This window comes from Scyliorhinus canicula, chromosome 11 (assembly GCF_902713615.1).
Source record: "Scyliorhinus canicula chromosome 11, sScyCan1.1, whole genome shotgun sequence".
In the NCBI taxonomy this organism is placed as follows: Eukaryota; Metazoa; Chordata; class Chondrichthyes; order Carcharhiniformes; family Scyliorhinidae; genus Scyliorhinus; species Scyliorhinus canicula.
The window spans coordinates 154,200,887-154,215,107 of record NC_052156.1 but is presented as its reverse complement, the minus strand read 5'-3'; the positions used below and the strand labels follow the sequence as shown (position 1 = coordinate 154,215,107).

General features: G+C 41.0%; 1 protein-coding gene across 2 annotated transcripts in view; it reads left to right on the top strand.

Moving 5' to 3' along the window:
- Positions 1–14,221, top strand: part of exoc4 (exocyst complex component 4) — a 574,741-nt gene that overhangs the window by 137,877 nt on the left and 422,643 nt on the right. The window contains exons 8-9 of one of the 2 annotated variants that reach the window (XM_038811811.1): positions 3,101–3,189; positions 12,686–12,781. In XM_038811811.1, the coding sequence (XP_038667739.1) occupies positions 3,101–3,189; positions 12,686–12,781 (185 nt within the window). The remainder of the gene's footprint in view (positions 1–3,100; positions 3,190–12,685; positions 12,782–14,221) is intronic. The other variant, XM_038811812.1, reaches the window with a different exon arrangement.

The window sequence follows — 14,221 nt, the reverse complement described above, 5'->3', positions numbered from 1 at the left end:
CGCATGCTTGGCTCTTGAAGCTGCTTAACGTTAATCTTTTTTATGAGCTGTTTATTTATCTTCCACTGCTTCTGGTGGAGTTTGATGGACATAATGGCGTGGATGAGCTGGTGGTCTGTCCAGCAAGATGGCAATGAGGGCATCCTTTTAGTCTCTGGATTGGACGATGACAAAGTCAATCATCTGCCAGAGCATTGATTGTGGATGTCTCTTTTCTTTTGAGGGGAATAATGTATTAGACATGACCAGCTGGTGTTGCACACATTTTGCATGCAAGAGAACCCAGTTGGGGTTGCAAGTCCTAACTCCTTCAATTCTGATGAATTCTTTCCCGATTCGTGAGTCCTTTCCAACCCTGGAGTTGAAGCCCTCAAGGAGGATGATCTTATCTTCCTTAGGACTGTTGGAGAGTATGTTGTCTAGTGTGGAATAGAAGCTGCCTTTGGACTCATGATTGGTATCAATGGTTGGGAGTGAAAGCACTCAGGACTGTTGCCTTTAGTTCATGGCAGATTGCAGATGAGGGTCACGAGGCCCTCGTTAATGCTGACTGGGAGCTCCAAGAGTGGGTTGACGAGTTTGGTTTTGATGGTGAAACCAATTCCGTGTGTCCTGGGCTGATCCTCTGTTTTCCTCTCCAGAAGGTGTAGCCACTGCCAATGTCCCTCAGCCTCCCTTCACCTGCTCTTCGGGTCTTTTGCAGGGCAGCAATATCAATGTTGAAGTGCCTGAGTTCACAGGCAACAAGCGCAGTTCTCTGCTCTGGTTGATTGATTTGCTCGTTATCCATCAGGGCTTTTACATTCCAGGTTCCAAAATTGAGTTTAACTTTGATTTTCTGTCCTTGGTAGATGAGCTGCTGGATGCGGTTGTCCAGCCAGGTTGGGGGTATCCTCCTTTTGAGGATACACTCCATTGTGTTGTGTGGCACTACCACCGTGCCAAATGGGATAGACTTTGAACAGATCTAGCAACTCAAAACTGAGATTCCATGAGGCTCTGTGGCCCATCAGCAGCAGCAGAATTGTATTCAACCACAATCTGCAACTTCATGGCCCGGCATGTACCCCACTCCACCATTACCACCAAGCCAGGAGATCCACCTGGTTCAATGAAGAGTGCAGGAAGGCAAGCCAGAAGCAACATCAGGCATACTGGAAAATGCTGGGGCAACATCCTGGAACTCCCTCTCGAATAGCATAGTGGGTGTACCTGCACCTGAAGGACTGCAGCGGTTGAAGAAGGAAACTCATCACCACCTTCTGAAGGGCAACTGGGGATGGGCAATAAATGCTGGCCTAACCAGTGACATCCACATTCCTAAATGAATAAAAATAAAACAGACTCTTTTAGGGTACATTCTCCAGCCCCTTCCCCCATGCGAAGTGAGCAGTATTTAGCCTGAAGATGGCTGTTCAGTTGTCAAGAAAGCTCTCAAAATGCTCTCCTGTAACTATTCCAAGAGTGAGACGACTGAATCAAACCCCACTGAATACGTGCTTGTCCTAAGCAAGGGACTTCCAGACCTCATGGTCCTGTCCCTGTCACCTCTCGTGAATTGTCACAGGGTTGGTCTGTGCGGGGGGTGTGCTAGTTCTCTTTTGGTAGATACCTGGTGTGGGACATCTTTTAACGTGGGTATGCTGTTGCACATCAGCAAACACACGGTCCTTGACAGAGGGTCGGGGAAGGTCCAATTCCAGTGACATGGGAACTTCGACTGGGATCTCCCTTCTTTGCAGCCTTCATCGCACCCACTGATACCATATAAGTACCTTCCGCCTGATCTGCCATTGAGGTGTCAGTTTGGATTGTGCTATGGCTGGTTCTTCCCCTCCGACCGTCATGTGTGATCCTGCTAGGAGCTTAAGATTCCCAACAGCACTGCTCTTGCAGTCAATGGAACATTCGAGCCTCTCCACCACAGCAGGATGGCAATCTAAGGAAATGTTGAGTTGCGTGCAGAGTAAAAGGCTGACGTTGGAGCAGGGTGAAAATTATAATGCCAAGTGACTGGAAGCTCTGGGGTCACGCTGTGAATTGAATGGAGGTGTGCTGCAAGGCAATTGCCCTATTTGTTTGGCCTCTCCAATGTTTGGAAATTGTGACCAACTAATGTAGAACACTAAACTGGAAGAAGTAAAAGTGTCACTTTTTCACCCGGAAAGAGTCGTAAACAGCATGGATGGCAGCAAGGGTGGAGGTAAAAGGGCAGGTATTACACTCGCAGAAGCTGGTGTTGGATAGGGACAGGGTATCAAGAGTAATTCAAGAAGGGGCAGAGTAATGTATTTTTCGGTACCTTTTATGACGATCAGTATTTTATATTCCAGATATGCATTAAGAGTGGACAGAGTAAATAGATTGTATGCCCTGGCTTGTCCTGCAATAACATACTCATTCCCAAATGGAACTCCCTATTTCATTAGATTCACTTTGGGTGGTTTAGAGAGCAATTCTTTTTCACTGTCAGTTGGTTTAAAGTGGATACTGCCAACTAGGATACTTAACTCTGAAGGTTTTTACAGGATAGAAGGAGGTTTTTTGACCCACCATGATTGTATATGACATTCTTTGTCTTGGGCTGGTCGCAGCCAACATCAAAGCCTTCGCTGGCAGGTCATGTTCATTACATGATTGGCATTTGGATAGAGCAATTTGGCGCAAATCCCATTGGCCTGTTCACTTACCAGGGCCTAATCTTCTTCTCCACTTCAAGCCTTTTTCCACTTTTTTTCTTCAAATTTGAAATGGCCTCTGCCCTGAATTCCTGTGACAGAACACTCCATGTTCCAGCAACTCTTTCTCTTGACCTTGGTCCACATTTTTAAATTAATGGAATGGCATACTTGTCTGGGTTCGCTTTAAAACCCTTGATTAAAAAAAAATATGTAAATATTTTTTTGACTTCGCTGGTCTTGTGAAAATATTGTCACTATCACATCTCTCCTCTCACTGAATTTTTAACACAAGTTCCATAATGTGAACTTGACGTGCAATATTTACGATTCAAAAGCATATTAATATTGATCACTTAACATTTGTTCAGACGCAGAGAAAATAACTTGCACATCCTTTAATAGACTTTGTCTGATTGCAGGTTTGAGTCATCTTCACATGCTATCAGTATGAGCGCATATCTGCGTGAGCAAAGACGGGAGTTGTACAGCAAGAGTGGAGAACTACAAGGTAAATTCATTAGAGGTTGTGTACTTGTCACATGCTGAACTGCAAACCCAGAATTTTGAAATGCAGCACCGTAAATGCAATCATTGTTGCACACTCCTTGGTGTTCTCGAGTAGGCTTGAAGGTTTTATCACAGTGACGCAGTGGTTAGCACTGTTGCCTCACAGCTCCAGGTTCCCGGGTTCAATTCCGGCCTCGGGTGACTGTGTGGAGTTTGCGCTTTCTCCCTGTGTCTGCGTGGGTTTCCTCCGGGTGCCCCGGTTTCCTCCCACAGTCCAAAGATGTGCAGGTTAGATGCATTGGACATGCTAAATTGCCCCTTAGTGTCCAATAGGTTAGGTCGGGTTACGGGGCTAGGGTAGAGGCGTGGGCTTCAGTGGGGTGCTCTTTACACTGGCTGCTGACTCGATACGCCGAATGGCCTCCTTCTGCACTGTAAATTCTATCAATTATCTATTATCAATGTTAGTTGAGATATTACTGATGGCCTGAACACAGGGTGTGCTCTGCTGTTGTTCAGGGAGTTGATGGAATTATTTATGCCCATGTGAAGAAGGAGGCAGAGTTTGGCTTCATACCTGCACTAAAATAGTTCAGTACTGAGTTGTGTTATCGTGCAAATTTCTAATATTTAGTCTTTGTGCTTTTGATTAGTCTGATTCATATGTGAATAAAATTTGATTATTTTTAAAAGATTATCATCCCTTGTATTTACTAAGTTGTACAAATGTTAATGTCAACATTTGTAGCTTTTGCTGCTCAAAAGCACTACCTTTTCTGCAGTAGATTTGTAGTTAATTCTGTTGTTTGGTTAAAATGAAAACATGTTACCTTTTATTTTTGGTAAATATTTAATTTTTTTTTAAATGTATCTCAAACTTTTGATGTCCTGAGTAAGTAATATAAAATAGTTTGGTAAAATGAACCTGGAGCTGCTCTTTGTTACGTACCAAATACCATGACTATGCTTGATGTTAGAAAATAGATGGCACTTGAAATCTTGATTTATTTTTTAAAAATTTGTTTCCCCGCTTGGCACAAAATGAATTCTAACAATTCATGTGTAACATTTGCACCTAACAGATTCAGGAAAATTCTCTTCTTTCTATACTGAAGTTTTGTTAATGGCATGTACTCCCTGGTACTCACTTACTTTCCTTCCTGTCATCAGACTTGAGTAAATCCTCCAACTTGTCATGACATCAGTTTGTAGAATTTATTTTAGGTAGTTAGATCTTTAACAAAAATGTTGTAAGACTTAAATTCTTGTTTACATTAATGCATGTTCATGCAGAATGAGCACTATATAATCATCATTTAGTATTTTGAATTGATGGCCCTGTAAGATTCACTTTACAGGAATATTTAAATCTACTTCAAACCAAAGTGGACCGTGCTTCATCTCACCTTCCCATCACCTTCCCTCAAAATTACTCTGATTAGTTTCTGAATCTAATTTCCCTGAGTTCTATTTGCTTATAGGGACTTACTTGATCCATTTTTAAACCTCGTCATTGTTCCATAATTCTTGCTGCTTCATATGTTTATCACCCATTCACTTTTTATTTAAAGGCTGAATTACCCATTCATTACATTTATTTGGCATTTTGGCCACTTATTTATGAGCTTCTGATATGACAGAAAAACAAAGCTGAATCTTCAATCCTTACACATCCTTTTTCATTTTGAAGTTTATGACAGATGTCGGATTGATAATAAAGTTGAGAACCAGACTGAATATAGAAAGTTCATTGAGGATCTAGGAGCAGCAGAAGGTGAATGAACAGAGTGAGACTGGCAACCAATAGACAAGAGAATTCCAAACTCTTCTGTAGGGAAATGAATTATAAAAGTGGGTAAAAGGAGTGGGACTGAGAAGGATCAAAAAGGGGATGTGAGGCAGAGGGCATGGCTGAAGCATTGATTGACTGACTACTTTGCATATGTCTTTTCCAAGTAAGAAGTTGCTGCCAAAGTCATAGAAAGGTAGAAAATAGAAAATAGGAGTGGAGGAGGCCATTTGGCCCTTCGAGCCTGCTCCGCCATTCAGTTGGATCATGGCTGATCATCCAACTCAATAGCCTAATCCCACTCCCCCCCCCCCCCCCCCCCCCCCCCCCCCCCCCCCCATTCTTCTGAACTCCAGCGAATACAATCCTAACCGATTCAATCTCTCCACATACATCCGTCCCGCCATCCCAGGAATTGGTCTGGTAAACTTTTGCATTCCCTCTCAAGCCAGAACATCCTCCCTCAGATAAGAAGACCAAAACTGCATACAATATTCCAGCTGTTGCATCAAGACGTCCCTGCTCAAATGTTACATCCTTATTCAAAAAAGGATGTAAGGTATAGTCCAGTAACTACAGACCAAGTTTAACCTTGATGTTGGGAAAGCTTTTAGAAATGATAGTCCAGGACAAAACTAACAGCCTTTCGGACAAATGTGTATTAATTAAATACATCTGTTGAGGAAAATCCTACTTGGCTAATTAGAGTTTTTTGATGAAGTAACTGAGAAGGTTGTTGAGGTTAATGGTGGTTGATGTGCCGTACAGGAACTTCCAAAAGACGTTTGATAAAGTGCTACACAACAAACATGTCAGAAAAATTGAAGCCCATGGGAATTGAAAGGACAGTCGCAGTATGAGTACAAAGTTGGCTGAATGACAGTAAACAGAGTAGTGGTGAATTATTCTGTTTTTTTGAACTAGGGGGCAATATATAGTGGGTTCACCTGGGCTTGGAATTTAGACGACATCTCTCATTAATCTATACAGAGACTTGGGTGTGTAGAGCGCAATTGAAAATTTGCAGATTATACCATGGGCAGCACGGTAGCATAGTGGTTAGCACAGTTGCTTCACAGCTCCAGGGTCCCAGGTTCGATTTCCGGCTTGGGTCACTGTCTGTGCGGAGTCTGCACGTTCTCCCCGTGACTGCGTGGGTTGCCTCCGGGTGTTTTGGTTTTCTCCCACAGTCCAAAGATGTGTGGGTTAGGTGGATTGGCCATGCTAAATTGCCCTTAGTGTCCAAAAAGGTTAAGTGGGGTTATGGGGATAGGGTGGAAGTGTGGGCTTGGGTAGGGTGCTCTTTCCAGGGACCGGTGCAGACTCGATCGTCCGAATGTCCTCCTTCTGCACTGTAAATTCTATGACACAAACTTGGAAGGATCATGATGTATTTTAAGAAGACTTAGACAGGCGGGTGGAATGATGGACATGTGGAAGATGAAATTGTGTGTACAGAAGTTTGAAGAGATTCATTTTTGGAAGAATAAGGAAAAGCAATCTGAAATTAAGGGTACAGTTCTAAAGGCAGTGTATGGTCTTAAGGTTCTGTGGGTATTTGTGCACAAATTGTTGAAGGTAGCAGCCAAAGAGAAAATGCTGGAAAATCGCAGCAGGTCTGGCAGCACCCGTAGGGAGAGAAAAGAGCTAACGTTTTGAGTCCAGACGACTCTTTGTCAAGCTTATTCGCTCTTTTCTCTCCCTACAGATGCTGCCAGACCTGATGAGATTTTCCAGCATTTTCTATTTGGTTTCTGATTTCAGCATCTGCAGTAATTTGTTTTTATCCAGTGTTGAAGGTGGCAGGGCAGGCTTATGGGATCCCTGGCTTTATAATAGCGGAATAAAGCATGGAAGTTATGGTGAATCTGTATAAAATTCTGCCTTAGCCTCAGTGAGATATTGTGTCCAATTCTGGGCAGCATGCTTCAGAAAGGATGTGAAAGCTTACGCGATGTTGCAGAAAAGATTTATGAGAATTGCTGCGGTGGTGAGTGACTTCCGTTTGAACAAATTAGTGAAGCTGGAGATGTTCCACTTGGAGAGGAGAAGGTTGAAAGAAGATTTTTCTCAAAGTATTCAAAGCCTTAGGGGCTCAAACAGTGTAAATAGGAAGGAAATTGACAGAAGCGTCAAGGGCTAGAGACCATCAATTTAAGATGAGTGGCAAAAGAATCAAAGACAACATGTGGAAAAATGATTTGAAATGCTGAGTGGTTAGGATCTGGAACATCCCGTCCAAGGTTTTGGTGGAGGCAGATTCAAATGTGGCTTTTTTGAAAGTAGTTGGGCAATTATCGGAAGGGAATAAATGTGTAGGGCTACGGTAAAAAGGCAGGAGAGTGGAACGAGCCAAATCTCTCTTCTGGAGAGCTGGCAAAACCATGATGGGCCAACTAGCCTCCTGTTCTTTTCCCACCCTATGGTTCTATAAGCAATTTAGACATCACACATGTCCTGTTTGTCCTGTACTCCGTTTAGTAGCTCTTCTTTCCTGTCTCGCAACCCTGTCTATTTGGATGAGAAGTTAAACTGGGCAGCATGGTGGCACAGTGGTTTGAAATGCTACCCCACAGCGCCAGGGGCCCGGTTTCAATTCAGGCCTTGGGTAACTGTGTGTGTGGACTTTGCATGTTCTCCCCATATTTGGGTGGGTTTCCTCCGGGTGCTTCGGTTTCCGACTGCAATCCAAAGATGTGCAGATTTTGGATTGGCCAGGCTAAATTGCCTGTTAGTGTCCAGGGATGTGCAGGTTCGGTTATGGGGATAGGGCGGGAAGGATGGGTGAGTGGACATGGGTAGGGTGCCCCTTCGGAGGGTCGGTGCAGTCCTGATTAGCCGAATGGCCTCCTTCTGCCCTGTAGGGATCCTATGATTCTCACCTGCCTGGGCTTAGGTGGATGTAAAACATCACATGCTACTATTTCAAGAAGAGCGTGTAGTTCTTCGTTCTTCCAATATCCTGGCTAGCATTTATTTATCAGCTCACACAGCCAAAATATATTATCTATTCATTTGGTATTTGTGTAATTTTGCTGTGAGCAAATTGGATACTGTGCTTCAAATGTTTCAATACCAACTCCACTTCAAAAGTAATCAGTTGGTTGTAAAATATTCTGGGATGTCCCAAGGGCATGAATATAAATGTACGTTCTTCATTTTCTTCATATCCTTTTTACAATACCAAGTTCAAAACAGCATGCAGCTTCCCAAATGTAAAATTGTAAGAAACAAGAACAGCAGTAAGTCATAGTCTCATGGAGCTTGCTCTGCCATTCAACAAGATCATGGCTGAACTGCTATATCAAATCTACTTTTCCACCCTATCCCCGTATTCTTAGATTTATGAACATTAAGGAAATCAGTCAGTTTCAGTTGAATTTACTGATTGATTGAGCATCCAAGCCCTGGGATAAAGAATTCCAAAGATTCACCATTATGACGAATGAAGGATTTTAGAATTATTGGATTATAAAAATTTGGCAACTTGAGGGCTAAAAGCCTTGGTTAGAGTGTGTTTGACTGCAGTAGTCATGTTTTTCCAAACAAGTCTTATTTTGAAAGACAAAAAAGATTTTGGGAGTCAGAGGTGAAATTGATCATCATAGAAACTTGGGCTGATGCACTGGTTATTGATGGTGGGGAGTCCCTGGGGAGTTGATGTGTTTTCAGCCGAGGGAGTTGGTGATTTCAGCCTGGGGAGTTGATGTGTTTTCAGACTGCGGAGTTGATGTGTTTTCAGACTGGGAAGTTGATGTGTTTTCTGACTGGGGAGTTGATGTGTTTTCAGACTGGGGAGTTGATGTGTTTTCAGACTGGGGAGTTGATGTGTTTTCAGACTGGGGAGTTGATGTGTTTTCAGACTGGGGAGTTGATGTGTTTTCAGACTGGGGAGTTGATGTGTTTTCAGACTGGGGAGTTGATGTGTTTTCAGACTGGGGAGTTGATGTGATTTCAGCCTGGGGAGTTGATGTGTTTTCAGACTGGGGAGTTGATGTGTTTTCAGACTGGGGAGTTGATGTGTTTTCAGCCTGTGGAGTTGATGTGTTTTCAGATCAGTTTGGGAAGATGATGTATTTTCTGGGTGGTGATAAGACATTCAGACATTTTGAGACAGATTTTGAGTTGAGTTCTGATCTGACTAACACTGAGTCCACAAGTAAGGTCACTTGCTCTCACAGTAGGATTGGTAAAAAAAAAAAAATCTTATTTAAAGCAATGCAAATTTGCCTGAGCACAAGGGGGAATCTGAAACGAACCGGTTGAAACTCTTTTGAAACCCAGCATTTATTTGTCACTCACCTTTTAAAACAAATCCTGCTTTTCCATTCTTTCGAACAACTTTGATGATATCACACTTGACCACATTATATCCTGTGTGTTCCTTTCTTTCCTATTCGCTTTGCTGGTCTATGTCCCTTTGCAGCTTCATTGCCTCCCCCTTGTAGCTGAAATTACCACTAACTTTGGTTCACAACGGCCAGATCAAATTCATAAACTTTGACTGTAGCTTATCACTCAAACTCTGTTTTGCTGGCTTAAAATAATTAATATCAAACCAACTGTTTTTGGTTACCCATTGTAGGATCTCTTATTTTATCTTCTAATAAGAGTCAATAGTCTAGTTGAGTGGAGGTGTCAAAATACAACTTTATTGCTAATTATTCACTTGAATACAGTTGAATCAAAACTTAGAAACAACATATCAAACAACACATTGTTTGATGTCCAAACACATGGTTAAAAAAAGCATTGAACATAAAAACATAAAGAAATAATTTTAAACACAAACAAACTGATAATGATTCAAGAATTCAGAAACAAAACCATGACCACGAGGTCTTACTTTTAAGGGAATCCTTATCGATGGTCTAATCCTTCCTTTACTCTCATTGGTTTCTAATTCTCAGCTGCAACCTCCTGATTTGTTGAAATAGATATCTGTTACTTGGAGGATGATTTATTAATCAAACATTGGCCATTACTTAAGATTGACTGGCATCCGTCAAGAATAATTCCGTGTCTACGTGTGCACCCTCAGGAGAATAGGTTTCTCACGCCACTGCTGGCATCAACCTTACTGGAACTAATTAGTTGATATATTCTCATTGCTAAATGTACTGAAATATAGTAGTCTATTCATTATATGAAACATTTGTTGAAACAATGCCTGAATTTCTACAGACAAGACCTTAAAGTCCAATAGTTAATTCATCATCTGAAATTATGACTATCTCGTCACGGTCATGGCATTTTGAATAATTCCTCTTTTTAGCTCTGCACTCAATCGGTACCAAAAAACATCAATACATCAATGAAGCAATAATTTATCGCCCATCCACTGATTCCCCCAATCTTTTTCATACATGACAAGCATTCAGAAGACAATACTTCTTAATTAATTATGTTTTTTTTTGAAGAAATATGGAGTGCATGCTGTTAATAAAAGTAGATTGAGGCATTATTTGGTGGAACCGTGGAAGTACTTTGAAACATGTTTGGTTGAATTGGTAATTTTAATTCTGATCTGGAATTTGTAAATTGCTGTAGTCATCTCTCATAGAGTTCTGCTCTGATCTTTAACAAGGACAAGCAAATCCTTAAGGGCCAATTTTACTTTTACCACTAAACTCAATCTCTGTGCACATGGATGAAAAATCATGTCCCTCACTACACTGTCTCACTCTTCTGCAGTTAACCTGTGTCCACTTTTCACACAAGAGAATATCAGGACTAGGAGAAATGTTTTCTCTGAGGGTCATTAGTATGTCAAATCCCTTTCCCTCGAAAGCCGAAGAGGCTTGACCATTGAAAAGGCAGAGTTCAACAGATGGTTGATAGACCAGGGAGTCAAGGGTATTGGGGGGCAAACAGCAAAGTGGGGTTGAGTCTGAAACCAGATGAACCATGATTTTATTGAAATGCAGAGCAGGCCTGAAGGGCTGAATGGCCTATTCCTGACTTTATGCTGTATGTTGCTATGGAATCATTTAAATTCTGTTCCTCTGCCAAGTGAGATAAACGATTGAAATAATTTTCTAGCCAAATGAATGCAAGGAGAAAGATTGGGACTTTCAAAATATAGCTTGACACGAAACGCATGAGTTGATATCAGGTGATGTACTCAGGACAAATTGCCTTTCCTCATCTCCAGAATTATGAGACAACATCTGCTTTAACTTATCACCGTCACGTAATTATAATCCGTGTGTATAAATGACCGAAGGAAAAGCTTTTCTGAGTTTCTGCCAGCTATTTTTCCATTGGTTTTACCCCTTGCCTGACTTTGTTCCAGTGTTTATCTCCAAGTTGTCTTGGGAGTTGATATCTACTGAACAAATATTATTTTTTAAATGTTATGGTTTGAACCAGTTTAAGATGAGTCAATTACGGTACAAGGAGCAACCCATCTGTGGCAGTACTTAATACAATATATAATAATCGTTATTGTCACAAGTAGGCTTACATTAACACTGCAATGAAGTAACTGTGAAAATCCCCCAGTCGTCACACTCCTGTTTGGGTATACTGAGGGAGAATTCAGAATGTCCAGTTCACCTAACAAGCACGTGTTTCGGGACTTGTGGGAGGAAATCTGAGCACCCGGCGGAAACTCACACAGACACGGGGAGAACGTGCAGACTCTGCACCGACCGTGACCCAAGTGGGAATCAAACCTGGGACCCTGGCGCTGTGAAGCAATAGTGCTAACCACTGTGCTACCGTGTCATCCTTGGTTATGGGGTCAACATTCTCTGGAAAACACCAATGCCAATGATGCGTATTGCAACATAATTGAACCACAAAATTCATCCTTAAGTAATCTAGTGCTAAATTTTCCTGATGTCATTCATGTAATGTTGTAATGTTGAGATTGCACCCATGTTTATCCAGTCCATTGGAGCATAAAAATGGCACAATGCAATCGCAAGTGAATTCAATTGCCTTCCTTTGCTGAGTCTCCCCATCTTGGCTGAACTGTGGTAAATTGACATTGGATAGAAATTAAAACTGTCCTCTGTGCATTTACTGCTCCAAGGACATTATATTTGATTTTATATAAAGAAAACTAATGGAAGAAAAACAGACTATGGTGTACTTATTTGGTTTAGTTTGAAATAAAAATAGAATCTGTACCACCATCCCACCTTTATATGCCAACATAATAGTTTTCATACTGATGCGATATTTAGTCATTTAATTTTAATATAGGATGACATTTTGTTTCCCAGTTCAGGAATGTTCTTTTATACAGTTGCCATAGTTACAAGGATGCACAGGTTTTTGCCAATGTGATTCTTGAGCTGGATATTGTGGGTAACTCCATCTTTCCTGTTTCTCTTCAGCCTTGCAACCATCAGTGTCTCAATCGGAGCACATTTTTCCTGCATTGATAAGTAAAAGCAATATTGTAAACATGACCAGAAGATTTCTAATATTTCTTATCTATAGTAGCATTGTGACAGTTATAATGCAGTTAAAATGTTGTTCTAAATAATATCAGATAAAATATTCCAATTCTGTTTACAATGTTGCTGACGCACAAGAGTCGGATGAACTCTTCTTTTCCTCACTCCTCAGTGCTAACGCCTACCATATTGGAAATTGGAGGCACCTTTCCTTTCCTGCTTCGTAATGTTCTGCTGCGTGGTGCAGCAAAAGCACCTTTCTGCTTTGTTCCATTCACCAGTAACATTTTGTCGCACAGGACCAAAGGCAATAATTCAGCAACCCTTAAGGCGAATACAAAATACTGCAGGTGCTGGAAATTTGACAGGAAAACCGAAAATGTTGGAAACAGCAGGTCAGACAGCATTAGTGACGAGAGCAACAAAGTTTAAGATTTCGGGTTATTGACTTGTCATCTGAAATGCAGCTATCAATATTCAGTTTTCATGCACTCTGGATCTCCCTCTCATTTTGATTGTGTGAAAATGAGAGCCAGCTAATGACTGATGCATCATTAGTAAACCAGCTAGCTATGGAAAATAATTATATTCAAAGCCTGGTTAATTATTTTGTGTCCCATTATTCCAGCTGGTTTGTGCTACCTTTATTCAGAAAGCTCACTGTAACTGCAACAAATGTTGGAAAGTGACGTCCCCACAGAGTAGAAAATAATGCAAGTCTTTTATAGCTGGTCTACCCAATCATTAGATTTTTTTTTTAAATGTCACAATTGATGAGCATGTGTAAATATAGCCTTCTTAGTGGTATCTGCTTTCCCCCAATCCTTTTAATTGGATTTTGCCTCTGGGATTCAATATGTCATGTAGTTTTATCACAAATCATCTGCTCCTGTCAATCTTTGTGGCATTGGCACTGTGCTGATCACCATGTATCACCGAGCTCCTGCCTGGCAGTTTTAAAAATTAGTAAACAAAACTATCAGGAAAAGGTGAATTTTGCTTTGTTCTACAAACATTGCGCTGTGCTGCAGTGCTTCAGCCTGGTAGCTCTGATGAATTTCAGTCAGTTTTTATATCATCACAGACCTGTCAATTGAATTTAAACTCATTTTGGTTTTAAGTGTATATATATATATATATATATATATATTTATATTTTTTATTATGAATTATGTTCTAGCAAAGCAAATTCAGGTCATTAAATTTGTATGCAATTGCAATGTATTTAAATGATATTGATTTATATATCTCCCTATGAGCAGCAGCCTATTCTTGACAGCTCTTCCTATAGGGACACCCAATGAGCATGCAGGTTGGGGAGAGAGGGTGAGAGGTTTGCTTTTTTTGTTGTTTGTTCATAAACTTGCTTAAAAATGTTCCTCTCCAGACAAGCCATTGCTGTGATCCGAGATTCCTTTTAGTTTCTTAGGGTCTGCTAGGCCCCCAACAGTGCCATTGTTCAGTCAGTTAATGTGCTTCCATAAACACAGGTTGCGAACTCAATAATCGTACCATCATTAAAATCGGCTGCATGTATTTATGTAGTGCCTTTCAGATTGTCAGCATGTCCCAAAGTGCTCTCCATGCAATCCGTTAGAATGGAAGTGGTTGTGATGTTGTTACGCAGGCAATTCCAGCAGAGAATTTGATCATACAAACAGTAAATTAGATTAATTAAACTGTCGTTTTGGAGGTATTGGTTAAAATTTTCATGCTCTGTGTGCAGGAAGAAATAAAGGTCAGAGCAAAAAAGAATTGAATCTGTGGCAGATTTTAAATAATATTATTTTCTTACCAGGTGGTTGTGCTGCTTGAGATAACATATTTGTCATTAT